The 17,547-nt window shown below is 43.5% G+C and overlaps 2 protein-coding genes and 1 pseudogene across 3 annotated transcripts in view; 2 read left to right on the top strand and 1 right to left on the bottom strand.

The window, feature by feature from the left end:
- The first annotated feature begins 3,728 nt into the window (after positions 1–3,728).
- Positions 3,729–5,407, top strand: LOC102417563 (annotated as a pseudogene).
- Positions 5,408–9,574: 4,167 nt separating this feature from the next.
- Positions 9,575–14,717, top strand: LOC106696516 (EF-hand calcium-binding domain-containing protein 10-like). Its single transcript, XM_014452819.2, has 4 exons — positions 9,575–9,681; positions 12,904–13,068; positions 13,177–13,264; positions 14,640–14,717. Exons 1-4 carry the CDS (start codon positions 9,576–9,578, stop codon positions 14,674–14,676), a joined length of 396 nt encoding a protein of 131 aa, XP_014308305.1. The 5' UTR covers position 9,575; the 3' UTR covers positions 14,677–14,717.
- The window catches only part of RINT1 (RAD50 interactor 1), a 30,705-nt gene continuing 27,195 nt past the window's right edge, over positions 14,038–17,547 (bottom strand). For both annotated transcript variants that reach the window (XM_023751091.1, XM_023751092.1), the window contains 3 exons: positions 16,265–16,445; positions 16,074–16,192; positions 14,038–15,006 (listed from right to left, as the gene is read on the bottom strand). In XM_023751091.1, coding sequence (XP_023606859.1) covers positions 14,814–15,006; positions 16,074–16,192; positions 16,265–16,445 — 493 coding nt within the window. In that variant the 3' untranslated portion in view covers positions 14,038–14,813. The remainder of the gene's footprint in view (positions 15,007–16,073; positions 16,193–16,264; positions 16,446–17,547) is intronic.

The following is a 17,547-nucleotide window of genomic DNA, read 5'->3' on the forward strand; positions in this document are numbered from 1 at the left end:
TAGACTCGATAAACTGAGATACATAGTAAATTGACAAGACTTGCTTAGGAATTAGATACAAGAGTAAGGGAGCGGGGTGGGTGGCAATAGTGGAATAAGGACACATATGTAATACCTTAATCAATAAAGAAATTTTAAAAGAGAAAAGACAAAGAGTAAGGGAAAGAAGACTCCCGGGTTCTGGTAGAGCAGTTGTGTTGGGTGCAGATGCCATTTCTTCAGCTGTGGGAAGCCAGAGAAAGAACAGACTATTTAGGGGGCTGGTGGGAGGACCATTTCATGATGATCAAAAGTTCTGTTTTGTGCATGTATGTTCATGTATGAGATTACTATGAAATGCCTTCCTGTGTCAAGAAGGCATGGTATACACATGACAGAAGCTAACAGCAGGTCTAAGTTGGAGGCATCGATTTGGGAATCGTTAGTCTATGGGTGATATTGAGAGCCACGGGTATGGATGTGATTACTTGAGAGAATGTAGGAGGAGAAGAGCAGACATTTGGAGGTTGATAAGGTGGAAGCAGAACACTAGCCAAGAGAGACTCTTACGATGAAGCATTCTCAAAGAGCAGAGAGAACCCAATAGGAACTGGTTCTCTGGAAGCCAGGACTGTAAGAGGTTTCAAGGAAGGAACAATCCACTGAGTCCAGTTCTGCTGTAAAATGGAAGATGTAGCCCTAGCTGGTTTGGCTCAGTGGATAGAGCGTCAGTCTGTGGACTGAAGGGTCCCGGGTTCGATTCCTGTCAAGGACACATGCCTGGATTGCAGGCTCGATCCCCAGTGTGGGGAGTGCCGGAGGCAGCCGATCAATGATTCCCTCTCATCATTGATGTTTCTAGCTCTCTCTTCCTCTCCCTTCCTCTCTGAAATCAATAAAAATAGATTTTAAAAAAAAAAAGCAAAGAGAAGTTGTGGTATCTGTGTTGTTGCTGGAGATTCCTGCTTTTAAAGAAGATAAAAGGAAGATGTAGATCGTATTATGTCTGGTTTTGCAACAGAGGCCATTGGTGACTATTCGTTTCCAAAGCTGCCAGAACAAATTACCACAGCTTCGTGGCTTAAAACTACATAAATGTATTCTCTCAGAATTCTGGAGACCCGAAGTCCAAAACCGCACAGGGCTGCATTCCGTCCGAGGGCTCTGGAGGAGAATCCTTCCTTGTCTCTTCCAGTTTCTCATGCCCGCCAGCCGTCCTTGGCTTATAGATGCGTCACTCCCATTTCTGCCCCCATCTTCACCTGGACGTCTACCCTGGGTTTCTCCTGGGTCTCAAACCGCCCACTGCCTTGCTCTTATGAGGACATCTTCACTGGACTTAAGGCCAACCCTAAATCCTGGATCATCTTATCTCAAGATTCTTAATTACATCTTTTCTCCAAATAAGTTCACACTCCCGGGTCTAAGGGTTAGGACTTGAACATATCTTTTGGGGGATTATTACTCAACCCACCGCAGTGACCTTAGCAAAGCATGTGTGATGGAGAGGTAGGAGCCAGGGCCAGGCTGGAGTGGCTGGAAGGAAATTCAGTTGTGTAGACAAATCTTAAGGAGGTTAAAAGGCACGTGGGAGTGTTAGAATTGGCTTTTATTTTTGTTTTACTGGGTTTTTGTTGTTTAAGATTTTTAAAAATTGATTTTTAGAGACAGAGGAAGGGAGAGGGGGAGAAAGAAGCATACACGCTCCCTACTGCAAACTGAACCAACAACCTCCCCAGACCTGGGATGATGCCCAACCTACTGAGCCGTACCATCTAGCGTGGATCTGGCTTTTGTTGTTTATTTTGTTTTTCAGGGGAGATTACCGTTCTCGTGCTGGGACAGCAGAGGAGGGAAAGGTTAAAGAAGCAGGAGGAAGGACAAATTCCCCAACAAGCGAGGTCCTTGAGAAGGCAAGAGCGAGGTAAACCCAAACATGTGGAGATGTTCACCTTTTTTACTGTTAAGAGAGAAACGGAGGCATCTTAAAATTTCTAAGAATTTATTTGAGCAGCGCCAAACCCAGAAGTGGTTAGGAGCACTCCACTGACAGGAGCTCAGGGAGAGACTTTTAGAGAGAAAAGGCAAAATAGGGAAATTATTGATTGTCTATAGTCAATAATCGAATGGGAAGGGAAAACACAACTCGGGCTTTATTTTTATTTTTGAAAGAATCAAGATGCATGTTTTGGTTTTGGTTTGCAATTTTTTTTAAAATATATTTTATTGATTTTTTACAGAGAGGAAGGGAGAGAGATAGAAAGCTAGAAACATCGATGAGAGAGAAACATCGATCAGCTGCCTCCTGCACATCTCCTACTGGGGATGTGCCCACAACCCAGGTACATGCCCTTGACCGGAATCGAACCTGGGACCCTTCAGTCCGCAGGCCGACGCTCTATCCACTGAGCCAAACCGGTTTCGGCTTGCAATTTTTTTTTTAAGTCTTTTGGTTCGGTCTGACTAATAAACAGGCTCGGGCACATCCCTGGTGGGAGATGTGCGGGAGGCGGCTGATCGATGTTTCTCTCTCATCGATGTTTCTAGCTCTCTATCCCTCTCCCTTCCTCTCTGTAAAAAATCAATAAAATATATATTAAAAAAATAAAAAATAAAAAAAAAATAAAAAAAATAAGTCTTTTGGTTCTGTCTGACTAATAAACAAAAAATGTTGATATGGATTAGATGCTCAGCATTAAGTAGAGGACTGAATTTCTCTGCAAAAGGGGGCAACAGAGAGCTGCTTCCAGGGTCTGCGCTCACCTTCAAAGGCTTGGATGATGTCCCCACCAGCTCCATGCTGAGCCCAGCTTTGTGCAACATTTTAATTAATGAACTGGCATTCAAAGTAACCTTGGTGAATGAAAGCCATGAACACAAACAGATGGCTTTATAGGATAGCTGTTACCTTTCGGGAGAGCCCCAGGGAGGTTTCTGGTGCTGGAAATGTTCTGTATCTTGACCTGGGAGCTCGTTAAATGAATATAATCACTGGTGAAATATTCATCAGGTTGTATAGTTAAGATTCATTTATTTCACTGTGCACTTTGAAATTTAAAAGTTTACACACAGACCAAAAGGTGAATGGCAGACTGGAGTGCAATTGTCTTAGCAGAAAGAAGAAAGTTACCAAGTAAGTAGTTTGAAAAGAATACTAATGAGAAGCCCATACCCCCCGCCCCGCCCCAACTCCCCAGAGGTAGTAGGTACAACAGAGAAGGGGTGCAGCCATGGGTAGAAAATAGGAAAGGGGGGGTTGAAAGTCTCACATGAGGTTGTTGGATCCCTCAGAGCTCCCTTCACCTCCCACATACAGACAAGTGGCTACTCATCCACACCCCACCCCTTAGCTATAGTTAAAGATCTTAGGTCGGTAGTTGCCTGGTGATAGTGGCAGAGGTGGGAGGCCGGGTTAAGGAGGGATGAGTAGGAGGAACTAGAAAGGGACACAGGAAAACATTTGGGTGCAGTGATGGTTATATGGATACATACTTACAACAAGAGTTCACCTTGCTCCTTAGCTGGTTTGGCTCAGTGGATAGAGCGTCGGCCTGAGGACTGAAGGGTCCCAGATTCGATTCTAGTCAAGGGCACATGCCCTGGTTGTGGGCTCAATCCTCAGTAGGGGACATGCAGGAGGCAGCCAGTCAATGATTCTCATCATTGATGTTTCTCTCTCTCCCTTCTTCTCTGAAATTATTTTTAAAAGAGAGAGAGAAGAGAGAGTTCATTTTGCTTTCTGGGACAAGATGGTGCCATCCACACCGCTCCTAACAGTCCGAGGATCAGGACTGTACCTGGTGAAAGGACCACCACATTTCTCAGAAAGCACAGTGCTCCCAAGGTAAAGTGGGAAAAACTGCAAAGTCTGCACCTTTAGTAAGGATGAGACCTTGTTTGCCTGGGGCAATGGAGAAAAAATAAATATCACCAATGTCACTAACAAGGGACTACAGTGTTCCCCACCCTACAACTTCATGATGTGAAAACTGGGACATGTTTGAAGTCTAGCATCCAGAAAAATGTGCAAAACCAGGGTCCATCCTGGTCGAAGATGAAACTACTTGTGCCTGAAATGTTAAGGATGAAGTTCACGTCTTTGAAAATAACAATTTCAATACAATTGCAAATAAATTGCATTTGCAAAAAAAATTAATCCTTTTGTATTGTCACCTGAATCCCAACCATACAAGGTGACTGTTTATGTCCCAGGTAATAAGGGTTCACCTTCATTTGTTAAATTATATCATTATCCCAACTTCGATGGACCAGCCTTAGCGAATAAAAGTTTCTTTAAGGCCGGTGAGGTTAAAATGCCAGGGAGTAAAGACGTTACTGCTGTGTTGGTAATAGCTAGCACAGATGTTGATAAGACAGAAGCTCCCTGCTATGGGGAACAAACACCGCATTGCACTGCAGCAAACGGAGAAAGTGCTGTGGTGCAAGTACCAAAAGAGGCCCGTTTATGGTGGAGTTTGGAATTCTAAGGCTGCTGAGTTTTGTGCTGTTCATGGTTTGACGCCTGCCAAAGCGACAATTTTCAACTTGAAATGTGATCCTGTGTCTGGCTTTGGAACCGGTCCTCATAACGCAGCCTACTAAGGCCCTCGCGGACATATATTATTGCTAGCCAGATGCGGAAACCTGAGTGGACAAATAGGAGTGTGGGGCGTTAAAAATGACAAACATTTCTAAACCGGTGGCCTCTGAGTCTACATATTTCACTTGGTTCCCAGATGATGAGCATGTTTTGACAGCTATGTGTGCTCCCGGGTTAGGCGTTAACCATGGGTACGGACGTGGCGTGATACTGACTCTGTCTTGCACAAGTATGTGTGCCATCCAATGTGGAATGATGGCAGGTTTCTTGGCAGCCATTTGTAGACGGACTATTTCCAGCAAAAACAGTAACTTTCCAAGCAGTTCCAAGTGGCGTACCCAGTGAAGAACCGAAAAATGCACCAGCTTATAGACCCCCAGCTTTAAGAGATAAACCAATCACCAAGTCCTAGCTGCATGAGAAGGAACCGCCGCAGAATATGAAACCACAGCTGGGAAATAAGCCATTATCCAAAACAGCCCTTAAAAATCGAAGGAAACAGGAAGCTAAGAAAGCTGCAAGGCAGGAAGCAAGAAGTGACAAGCGTCTAGATCTGGCACCTACTCCTGCCCCACGGAGCTCAACACGAGATACTATCTCCCAGCCAACTTCTGGACACCCTGAAGTAGACAAAAAAATCCAGAACCTACAGAAGAAACTGAAAGCAATCGAACAACTGAAAGAACAAGCAGCAACTGGAAAACAGATGGGGGCGGGGGGGAGGGGGGGGAATCAGTTGGAGAAAATTCAAAAAGAGAAAGCCCTTCTCCAGGAGCTGGAAGATTTGGAAATGGGTATTTGAAGATTCACCAACAGCAAGTTGGTTAGCTGAGATCAGTGAAAACACATCCTCTATTACGTTCACTGGTGTATTCGGAATATTCATGTGTCCACATTTAACATTCATCTGTAATTTTAACCATTTTTCCAAGATTCTACATATGTGTGAAGTTATTTAGTAATGCCTATTAAATTGATTTTTGCATCCTGCATCCTATATCATGTTAACATGTGCTATAAAAAAGATATGAATGTTCTAGCTAAGTTTAACAGATTGTAGGACAAATGTCATTGTTTTTTAGTAGGGGACGGTATTTACCATATAAGTGAATAAAATCCTTTCTTTAAAAATTTATATAATATGTTCTTTTTTATTGAATTTATTGAGGTGACATCCTATATAATAAAGAGCTAATATGCTAATTAGACCAAACAGCAGAACAACCGTCCAGATGACCTTCCGGACGAAGCTGGGGCTGCGAGGGCCAGCCAAGGCAGCCGGGCTGCGAGGGGCTTTGAGAACTGAGTCTCTTACACGAATTTCATGCATCGGGCATCTAGTTGGTTAATAAAATTATACAAGTTTCAGGTGTACACTTCTACAGTACATCCACTGTATATTGTATTGTGTGGTTACCACCCCACATCAAGTGTGCTTGATCACCATTTATCCCATTTTAAATTTTAAAATAAGAGTATACCTGCCCTAGCCAGTTTGGCTCAGTGGATAGAGCGTCAGCCTGCGGACCAAAGGGTCCCGGGTTTGATTCCGGTCAAGGGCACGTACCTCGGTTGCAGGCTCCTCTCCGGCCAGGCCCTGGTCAGGGCGCGTGCAGGAGGCAACCAATCCATGTGTTTCTCTCACACTGATATTTCTCTGTCTTTCCCTCTCTCTTCCACTCTCTGAAAAGCAATGGAGAAAATATTCTCGAGTGAGGATTAAAATAAACAAACAAACAAACAAACACCTTAAATAGGTACCGTTTATTAAATATTAATAAAGCTGTTCAAAACAACAACATCCACCATGAAACTCCCAATATTCAGGCCCTATCCCAAGAGATTCACTCTCATGGCCTGGAATGGGGCCAACGCCGGTGCTTCTTGCCTGCAGGTGGTTCTCAGGTGTGGTCCTGGTGAGAACCCCTGCATTAACGCCTTTTCCTGGAGTTACACTCCCAAACCACTGAAAGGATTCGCGGTAATAAGGACATGGAGGGCAAGGAGTTGGAGAAGGGAGAAGTGTTACAAGGAGTTATTAAACCCAAACTGGCTAAAGCGATGGCTTCAGCAGAGAATAGCTGGCTCCACTAGGGGGCATCTGGACACTTCTCTTCAGCATGATCTCCAGAGGAGCTGGAGCCTGGCTGCCGGAGGGATGTCGTGAAAGGGAGTGCTGAGCAGACAAAGATACCCGGGCTCGTAGGCATGAAAACGATCAGCAACTTGGGAAGACGTCAGCAGGGTCCAATGTGCTCTCCTGGGTCTGACTTTATAGGCAGAGTGAATTCGATTGTTGCCATTTCAGTGTCGTTTGAGGTTCAAAGGTCAGAGCTACTGATTCAGGACCGAGTCACTCCTGGAGAGTAAGCACAGGAAGTTCTCGAGGAGAAGACCACATGTCTAAAGCCTGCACCACGGAGCAGAAATCACTGCCTCCAGATCACCAGCACGCAGTCTCCTCTCCCTTAAGGAACGTTCCTTACATTTTTTTACTTTGCTTCTCCTAAGCCACTCAGTCACAGGACACCATGACCGGCCCGCTCTGTTTGCTGTGACTCAGGTCCTCCTCTGCTGCTTTCTGTAGCCATTACCTCTCTGCAGGGGTCCCTCTCCGTTTTAGTCCCCCTGCCACAGTCTGGCTTCTGCTATGCGGAGCCACAGTCACTTTCCTAAGTGATCACACATATTCAGTCAACCCTTTAAGGGTCACGCAGGTAGGCGGTCATGATTTAAAGGGGGGCACTTTATTTAGGTCTGCTGTTTGTGCTTCACATCAGGGAACATAAAGCAAGTCCCCAAAGGATGGACCAAAACACACGGAGGAGTAACAGCCCACATCAATAGATTTTCAGTTCTCCCCAGAACCCATCAGGAACCAGAGGCCCAAGTGGGCCCTCAGGTCCGCAGGCCCTGGAGCAACGCATCTGCTTTGTCAGCTTAGTTCTGTCACAGCTCCCCAGTCTCCAGTTAATTCTGGCACCAGGATCACTCCGGCCATGGCTCTGTGAGGAGGCACAGCTGAAGTACCTTAGATAATGGGCCCCTGTGAACCCAGCGTAGTGCTCGCTTCCATCTGCTCTACATGTGGGGATGCCACTTATGATTTCTTTCTTTCTAAAAAATATGTTTGTATTGATTTGAGAGAGAGAGAAAGGACCGTCGATCGGTTACTTCCTGTACACACCCCAGGATAAAACCTGCAACCTGGGTATGTGCCCTGACTGGGAATGAAAACAGCAACCTTTGGGTGCATGGGGCGATACTCAACCGAGCCACACCGGCCAGGGCCACTTATAATTTCTTTAAAGGATTCTGCTGCTAGAAGTTTACAAAGCACTTTCCTACATTCTTCTGAAATATTCTCCTTACAAACCTAAGCCGTGGTGCAGATTGGGGTACACAGTTTTCAAGTCACTTGAGAGAATGAGTTCCTTCCCTCCACAGAACACCTCCTCCAGACTTTGAAGACAGAGCATCTCCCAGATGCTCGGGGCCCCTCCAGAATTACACAAGTTCCTTCTGTGTTATTAGCACAGCAGGTCTCAGTCATTGGATCAACAAGTGTTACCGGAAAGGTGACCTGGCCCTAAGCAGGTCTGCCTAGGGCCAGCCAGTAGTGTGTGGGTTCTTGATATCGTGTAGAAAAACATTCACGTGTCCAGGTGATTTTTTAGAGGATGTTTATTAAAGCTGGGGAGAGTAAAACAAGAAAGGACTGGGCAAGTGCGCCTAGGTTGGGCTCACTAAGAAGTCAGAATCGGGATTTCCCAAGGAGGAACTGCTGCTGTCCATTGCTGCCCTGATTGCAAGTCTTATGGGGGAGTCCCTTAGAGCAGTGGTTCTCAACCTTGGCTGCACATTAGAATCACCTGGGAATCTTTTTAAAATCCTGATTTCTGGGCCTCATCCTCCGGAAATTCTGTTTCTTTGTTACTAATTTTGTGGCCCCATCCCATAACAAAGAAACAGAATTTCCGGGAGGAGGAGGCCCAGAAATCAGGATTTTAAAAAGATTCCCAGGTGATTCTAATGTGCAGCCAAGATTGAGAACCACTGCCTTAGAGTTTAGGACAGTGATGGCGAACCTTTTGAGCTCGGCGTGTCAGCATTTGAAAAACCCTGACTTAACTCTGGTGCCGTGTCACATATAGAAATTTTTTGATATTTGCAACCATAGTAAAACAAAGACTTATATTTTTGATATTTATTTTATATATTTAAATGCCATTTAACAAAGAAAAATCAACCAAAAAAAATGAGCTTGCGTGTCACCTCTGACACGAGATGTCATAGGTTCGCCATCACTGGTTTAGGAGCTGCATGCCTGTGAGGGGTGAAGGGGAGGGGAAAGGCACAGGCATACTCCCCGCGGGGAGAGCTTTCTGGGTCTTCCTCCTAAAAGCTTTAAAGGATGGAGACCATAGGGGAGGTCTCAACAGAATATTCATCAGCTTCCCAGGTGGGTCCTTTCAGGATCCTGGTCTCCACTCACAGCTCAGTGGGGCAGGGGGACTTCAGTCAGTGCGGCTACTCCTGAGGTCGGCCCAGGAATAACCTGTCTGGTTTACTGCTTTCCTGGGCCTGGAGCTGAAACACAACTGAGGCCTAGACGTTATCTCCAGGGAGGTGACCTGTGTCTGGCTATAAACTGCTATCTGTCTCAGTTTCCCTAGTCCACTTGCCAAGGAATTTCCTAGCTTCTGACTAACCTGCCTCACAAGTACCGAGCACAGGAAAAGCCCATCAGGCCCAGCCGTAAGCCCCCCATTTAGGATGGGGAAGGGGCAAGGGGCGGGGGGTGTCTGCCTGCAAGAGGCCCAGCACCCGTCTCCCTGAGGAGGCCCCACGCCCCCACACTCCCTAGGGTTCCCCTCAGGAGCAGAGAAAAGCTTCCATTGAGGACACAGCCTATGCCAGGCTCTCAGGGCGGAAGAGGAGGAGTCCAACTGCCGCAAAGCTTCCTCGTCGCCTAGCAACGGCCTAACGCGGCGAGATGGAGAACAACAGCCGGGAGCTCCAGGCCAGGAAATATTTGGAAAAACATCGGATTATGGAGTTGCTGAACTATCTCACCAGTAACCTGCTCTTCTTCCAGCCAAGTAAGGGTCTTGCCTACCCCTCGGCTTTCTGTCCCACCCGCCTCCTCACAAGCAGCAGTTCCCAGAAATTCCCGGTGCAGCCGCTCCTCCAGCCGGGCGCCCCCACGTTTGCAGCCCTTCTGCTGCCAATTAAGGCTGTGGCCTTCAATTAGACAAATGCTAGTGAACGGCCCCTTTGTGCCTACCACCAGCCAGGTGGCCGCGGGACTCGGCCAGGTGGAGGGCTCCACCTGTCACTACTATGTGACGGGGCAAAAGCCGGAACCTCAGTCTCCTTTTTCTGGAAAATGGGGGTAGTGGTGCCGATCTCGGGGAAACGTGGGGAAGAATAAATAAATGAATTGCCCCTGTGTCTCGCAAGGATCAGGTGTTTCCAATGTTTCCCCGACCTCAACGAGTTTTTAATCTGGTAAGAGGGCTAAACAGTTGATAGGGCAAGATGGATCGGTGTTTTGGAGGAGAAGTCTTTTCCTGACATTTTTACACCTCTGACCCCCTTTAAAAACTTGAAACATTTCTTAATTTTTGTGCGGTGATTTCAAAATTACGTTAAGATGAAAGTTACGTTGATGTCCTTTTACCCAAATGCAAAATTGTACCTTGCCGGCCTCTCTCCACAAGACGTGTCCAAAATGCCAAATTTATCCACCTCTTCCTTCAAGGAAATGGAAATACCAAACACTCCAACTTTGCCCCACCCAACCAATACGATCATGTTTAGGGTAATCAAGCACTCTCTAGTTCTTTTAAATCGATAAAACAATAGAAACTCTGCAACAAATAAAAATAAGTAGTGGGGGGGGGGGAGTACAAAGGAATGCATTCTTTTACATTTTTTATTTATTGATTTGAGAGAGAGAAAGGGAGAGAGAAATATCCACGTGAGAGAGAAACATCCATGTGAGAGAGAAACATCCATTGATTGCCTCCGGTATGGGCCCCAACCCCCACAACCTACTTTGACATTTGATTTTATTCCGTCTGTCCTATTTCTGTTTCCCCTGGGCTTTGTTGTTGTTTTTTTATTTGTTTTAGTTTCTGAAGTTCATGTTGGAGACTTTCTTCAAATGTCACATGATCCTTTTTCTATCCATTTATATTAAAGAGTGAGGCACCAAAAAGATGGTAGGAAGATCTCTGTGCATAGGCATGATGGTATACTAAAGGACTCCACTGTAAGTTACATTCATCAAATGTTAAGTTGGTTGGAGCATTCTCCTGTACACCAAAAAGTTGCGGTTCCATTCCTGGTCAGGACACGTACCGAGGTTTTGGGTTCAGTTTTTGGTCAGGCATATTTGGGAGGCGACCAATGGATGTTTCTCTCTTACATCAATGTTTCTTTCTCTCTCCCTTCCTGTCTCTCTAAAAATTAATAAAAACATATCCTTGGGTGAGGATTAAAAAAAGAAGAAAAAAAGGAATGCACTTTTTAAAAAAAGCACTGGGGGGCCCTGGCCAGGTAGCTCAGTTGAGCATCATCCCCATAGGCCAAGGTTGCAGGTTCGATCCCCAGTCAAGGCGTATATACAAGAAGAAAAAAAAAGAACTAGTCCAGCTGGTGTGGCTCAGTGGTTGAGCTTTGACCTATGAGCCAGGAGGTTACAGTCCAATTCCCGGTCAGGGCACATGCCCGGGTTGCAGGCTCAATCCCCAGTAGAGGGGCAGCTGATCAATGATTCTTTCTCATCATTGATGTTTCTTTCTCTCCCTCTTCCTTCTTCTCTAAAGCCGATAGAAATTTTTTTTTTAAAAAGAGACCTTATCTTTTAGAGATATACATTCAAATACTTATTAATGAAATATGATTGCTACGATTTACTTCGAAATAACATAGGAAGAGGGGAACTGGATGAGATTATGGTCAAATAAGACGGGCACAAATTGTAACAGTTGAAGTTGGTAATGTTCGTTATACTTTTCTACTTTTATTTTATTTATTTACTAGAGGCCCAATGCACGAAATTCGTGCAAGAGTAGACCTTCCTTCTCCAGGCTGCTGGCACTGGCTTCCCTCTGGCACCTGGGACCCAGGCTTCCCTTGCAGCCCTGTCTTCATCCGGAAGGTCATCTGGAAGGACGTTCAGTCTAATTAGCATATTATGCTTTTATTATTATAGATTTATTCTCACCAGAGGGAGAGGTAGATGCCGAAACATTGATGTGAGAGAGACACATTGATTGGTTTCCTCCCGCACGTGCCCCCACAGGGGCCAGGGATCTAGCCTGCAACCAAGGTATCGAACCAGGACCCTAGCCGGTTTGGCTCAGTGTATAGAACGTCAGCCTGCAGACTAAAGAGTCTCAGGTTCGATTCCAGTCAAGGGCATGTACCTTGGTTGCAGGCACATCCCCAGTGGGAGTAGTGCAGGAGGCAACTGATCGATGTTTCTGTCTCATCAGTGTTTCTGGCTCTCTATTCCTCTCCCCTCCTCTCTGTAAAAAAATCAATGAAATATATTTAAAAAGAAAAAGAACCGAACCCGGGACCCTTCAGTCCACAGGCCGACGCTCTATCCACTGAGCCAAACTGGTTAGGGCTTTTTTTTTTTTTTTTTTTTTTACAAATGATCATTTATGCTTCTTAATTGGAATAGTCTTTATTTTTATTTTATCCCTTTTTTCAGTTGGCCACCTTCTTTCCTGCATCATGCTGTTTCAGTATTCTTTTTTATTTTTAAATATATTTTATTGATTGTTTACAGAGAGGATGGGAGAGGGATAGAGAGTTAGAAACATCGATGAGAGAGAAACATCGATCAGCTGCCTCCTGCACACTCCCCACTGGGGATTGTGCCCGCAACCAAGGCACATGCCCTTGACCGGAATCGAACCTGGGACCCTTCAGTCCGCAGGCCGATGCTCTATCCGCTGAGCCAAACCAGTTAGGGCTGTTTCAGTATTCTTAGTTTTCAACTCTGTCTGCATATTAGAATCACCTGAAGAGCTTTTGGGGGGAAAAAACAAAAAAACAAAAAACAAACCCAGATCTGGTCTCTTGACTTTTTTTTATTCAATAATCTGTGGCAGAGCACAGATTACTGGTATGTAATTAAGTTTTCAGTATCTTGCCTTTCTCACAAGCTAGGTCTCTATCCCCAGTGCACAGTACAGTACCTTGAACCATTTAACAACTTAATAATTGTTAAATGACTGTATCCATTTGTGACATATTTTAATTTCATATCAAAAAGAATTGGAACTATTTTTTTTTCTTTACAGCTAAACCAAGAGAGTATTTAATCTCTCTATTGGAACGACTGAGAATTGCTAAAGCAACAGGTGTGTCTTTCCCTGTCTTTATGGATCACAGTAACATTGTGGCTATGTTTGAGATGATGGACTCCGCAGGTAGAGGCAGCATATCATTTGTGCAGTACAAAGGAGGTCAGTGTCTAATGCAAACCGAGGTAACAGTTAGTAGTCATTCCATAACTTTCTCTAGCCAAAAGTGATTTGCTTTGTAAACTTTCCTTCTGATTCTGACTTTTACAGCCCTAGAGAACCTGGGCCTGTTAACTGAAGATGAAGATTTAAAAGATGATGGACGTGGAATAACTTTGGACAGATTCAAGGATGAAGTGTAAGTTCATTTTCTATTGAGTAATATTTAAAGAATATGGTTTTGAAGTACAATTAATATCTTTTAAAACAGGATCCTAACCTTTTTTTAAGTTTTTAAATTGATTTTTGGAGAGAGGAAGGGAGAGGGAGAGAGAGGGAGAGGGAGAGAGACAGAAACATAAATGAGAGAGAACCATTAATCAGCTGCCGCCTGCACGCCCTCTTCCGGGGATGGAGGAGCCTGCAACCCAGGCATGTGCCCTGACCAGGAATCAAACCAGCAACCTTTCAGTGCACAGACAACACCCAACCAACTGAGCCATACCAGCCAGGGCCAGGTTCCTATCTTTTGATAGAAACTTTCAGCTGACTAGCAAGTAAGGACAGGGAGGGATGATAGGAAAGTTCCTGAGCCTGGGGAGAGGGGAGAGAGAAAACGCTGGAGTTAGGAAGTTTCAGAGGCAGCTTCATTTCCTTAATGGGAAACCCCAGCAATTCTCAAAGAATGAGATAGAAAAGCCCCATTTGCTAGAAGGACTAACAGAAAAGCTTTGAGTGCAATACACTAGTTGGAAACTCTCAGTATAAAATAGGGTTATAGAATTTCTCTCAAAATATTTCCTCAAAATTATTTAGCACAAAGTGTTTATCAACAGTATACATTGCATGCCAGACTGACTATTTAAAATTTGAAGTATTCCAACATAAAAAGTATTAAGTAAATGCTAAATCAGAAAAAAAAAAACCATTGGAATAAAATTTGGTAGTTGAAGAAAGACTAGTCTAACTCAGTTTGTTTAAAAGTTTTACTCACTGAGCATTTATTCACAAGAAATCATTAACATAATCCAAGGCCAAGGTAAAGTTAGAAAGTTTAATATTCCCATCTCATCATCAGTTACATACGTATTAAACAAAAATTGTTTAATTACATTCCCTACCCCTCAGAAGATTAAAGCACAGTGCTCTGGCCTGAAATGTTTCATCCAAAAGAAAAGGTTGCCCACAGACAGGTGGACTAAAACAAGGAAGTATTTTATTTTTTTTTACAAGGAAGTATTTTAAATGGAAGGACATTTGTGGTAAATGAGAGCAATCCTATTTTAGTCACTATCTCTTAATGTGTTTTCTTACAGGAAATACAGTGAATTTCCAAACTAGATACAGAAACTTCAATTACAAACATGCGTTCTAAAGTGATTTTTTAAAAATTTATTTGCTGTGTTTGATTATCCACAATAGTCTCCCTTAGTTAACATAGGAAATTGAAATTTGGTTATAATTTATTATCTCTGCACTTGTATTTTATTTAACACATATTCAGCATTTATATCTGTAAATGGGATTACTCTGAGTTTCCATGGCTTCTGAGTTTTCTGTTTTTGTTTTCTTAGGGACAAAAGGGCTCAGAAAATATGGTCAGCATTTTAATAACACTGTAAGTCAAAGGTAATAAATGATTCTATAAAGTTTTCAGTTATCCAGCTTCATTAATTCGGAACTTCATCGTTTAACTTAATCCAGTTGGCTTCCTCTTTGTTCAAAAAAGGGGGGGAGGGGAAGATGCATTATTTTCCAGTGTTAGGCCAGTTTGTCCTCAAATTAAGTAGAATCTCAACATCTTGTGGAGCCAGTTTGTAAATTCCAATTTCATTTAATGCTGCTGTGGCAGGAGGCTGCCCAGAAGGTGACTGCAGGACATCTTTCAGAAGTAGTGCAGAACCAATGTTCAAATTCAAAATAATACAGGATTCTTTTACACTGTATAAAAAAGCAGGAAGGAAATGAGATCTCCATTATCTTTATCATCCACATTATTCTATAACAATTTCATTTTGAGAAACTAAAGAGCTTTCCTGCACCTCTAGTCATGTGCCCTCAATAAAAACTATGTATGGATTTATTATTTGGTTCTTTTAACATATTAGGACTATGTATGTGTACAGAGTTTATATTTCATCAGGTTACTATAAGGTAATAGCATCACCGTTTTCAATAGTATCCATTACTTCCCAAAATACAATATTTGATATTAACAGTCTATTAAATGTAGCTAAGACTCTAGGTAGATTAGGATATGGGAAAAGAGAAAATTAAGGGATGAAATGAATGCAGTAGAAAGGTAGACTACTAAAACAAAACAAAAAACAGAAATAGAAAGCTTACTGAAATGAGCAAAAATAATCTTTCATTTTATAAAAAAGAATATTTTATAATCTCAGAAAGACCCAAACAATTCAAATTTTACATCAATAATTTCTAAAAATACTTCTAAGAATTCTTCCTATAATTATATACTTAGAACTAAAATTAATGTCAAATGTTTAAAAACAAGAATTTTCTTCAAGCCTGGCCTGTTATTAGATACTAAACATATTTTTAATTTCTTACATTTATCAACTATGGTAGAACTGACCTTGCTTTCATTTTTCTATTTATTTCTCTAGTAATAAGCAAATCAGAGTATTAAAGCAAATGCTAGAAAAGAAAGCCCAACTATAATTTATATCCAGTGCTGGTGGACTTTTTGGGGTCATGGGTCAAATGTAGGATGGGCAAAAGTAGGTTCACAGTTGTGAGTATGTGAACCATAGTTTATTCTTGTATTAGTATTATTATTTCTTAATTATTGTATTATTTTCCAGATGAACTGCTATAAACCTACTTTTACCCCACCCTGTATTATTCTGATACACAATGAACATATAAAATTTTTATTTGATGCTATATACATTTAACATCATTGGAACCCTAAAGTTGTTAAAAAAGGAATTAACATCCTCTCAGGATTTGATACATCAAACTCAATTGTTAAAAACTGAGCTTACTGTTTAAAGTAATTTTCTGGTCTCTTGCAATAGTGGGAGAACAAAGGGAAAAGATTCCGAGTCATATCAAACTGCAACTGAGCTGCTCCTCCTTCATTGAAGTGATTAGCAAGAATGATCTGAAACAAAGAATAATTCATATCACAGTTGCCTTCATCATCATAGCCCCAAATAGTCTTCTCCTTACTTACTTCTTGATAGATGTATATATCCAGCTTCTCTACGAGCATTTGCCAGAAAGTTTTAAATAAAGAGAAGCAAAGCTGCTGTTCCAACTGAAGCAAACGGTCTCGTAACGTAAGCAGGAGGGGGCAAGCCGAGCTGGACAGGGACATGACTGCCTGCTCAGACTGAGAGGGCAAGGACAACCACCTGGGAAAACAAGAGCAGCACTGCCTGTAGCACATTCATTTTTACCATAAACATTTTCATCACTTTGTTTTTAAAGATTTAACGAATTTTAAATTTGGGGAAATGCACTGTCCTGAGGCATCTATATATATAAAAAGCCAGCAACAGGAATGCCAGAACGACTGGAACTACCAGACTGCAGCTGGCCAACCGGCCTGATTGGGGGTGTGGCCAGCTGGCCAATCTCCCTCGGCCCCACTCCCTGGCTGGCCCCTCCCCTGATTGGCCACCACCCACCCTGATCGGGGGCAGGGCTGGCCGGCCAACCTCCTGCATCCCCTCTGTCCTGCCATCCTGGCCCTGATCTGCCCCCATCGGGGCGGACCAGCCAGACCCCACCCATGCATGAATTCGTGCACTGGGCCTCTAGTCCATATGTAAAGGGCTAATATGCTAAGTGTCCAACTGTCCTACTGGTCGCTATGATGCACACTGACCACCAGGGGGCAGACGCTCAATGTAGGAGCTGCTGTGATGCGCACTGGCCATTTACAGAGAAATGGCACTGCGGACCTGGCACCCACAAAGCAACACTCAGCTTCCTCCAAGTGGGACACAGGCCCCACCACCACCCCGGAGCAACAGCCCACCAAAATCGCAGCCAACGCTGCCAAGACCCCATGGCGCAAAATGTGGCCCACAGCCCAGCCCAGCCCAGAAACGGTGGCTGTGGGCACCGGGTAATGACATCATGTAGCAACATCTGGATTCCTCTCCCTAGCGACTAGCCTCCTTGAAGTTTCGTCAGCCCAGGAACATGACTTGCTTTATAGCCAGGTGCAAACATTTTACATTTTAACCAAATGTCTGTGAAGTGTTTTCCCATGCCTCATCTCATTTGATCCTCACAGGATTCCTAGAGTAGGCAGATAGGAGACTCGGTGGAATCCTATTTTCTTTTCATTACCAGAAAACGGAGATTTAGAAAGCTTAGAAACTTGACCCAACTGAAAGGAAGTTGGAAATGGGGGACCTTGAAAATGACTTCAGGTTTTCTCACTGCGCAGAATATAATTAAACACTGATGCAGTTAAATATTTTACCCTTTGTTCTCCCTGCATGG

This window comes from Myotis lucifugus, unplaced genomic scaffold (assembly GCF_000147115.1).
Source record: "Myotis lucifugus unplaced genomic scaffold, Myoluc2.0 scaffold_18, whole genome shotgun sequence".
NCBI lineage: Eukaryota > Metazoa > Chordata > Mammalia > Chiroptera > Vespertilionidae > Myotis > Myotis lucifugus.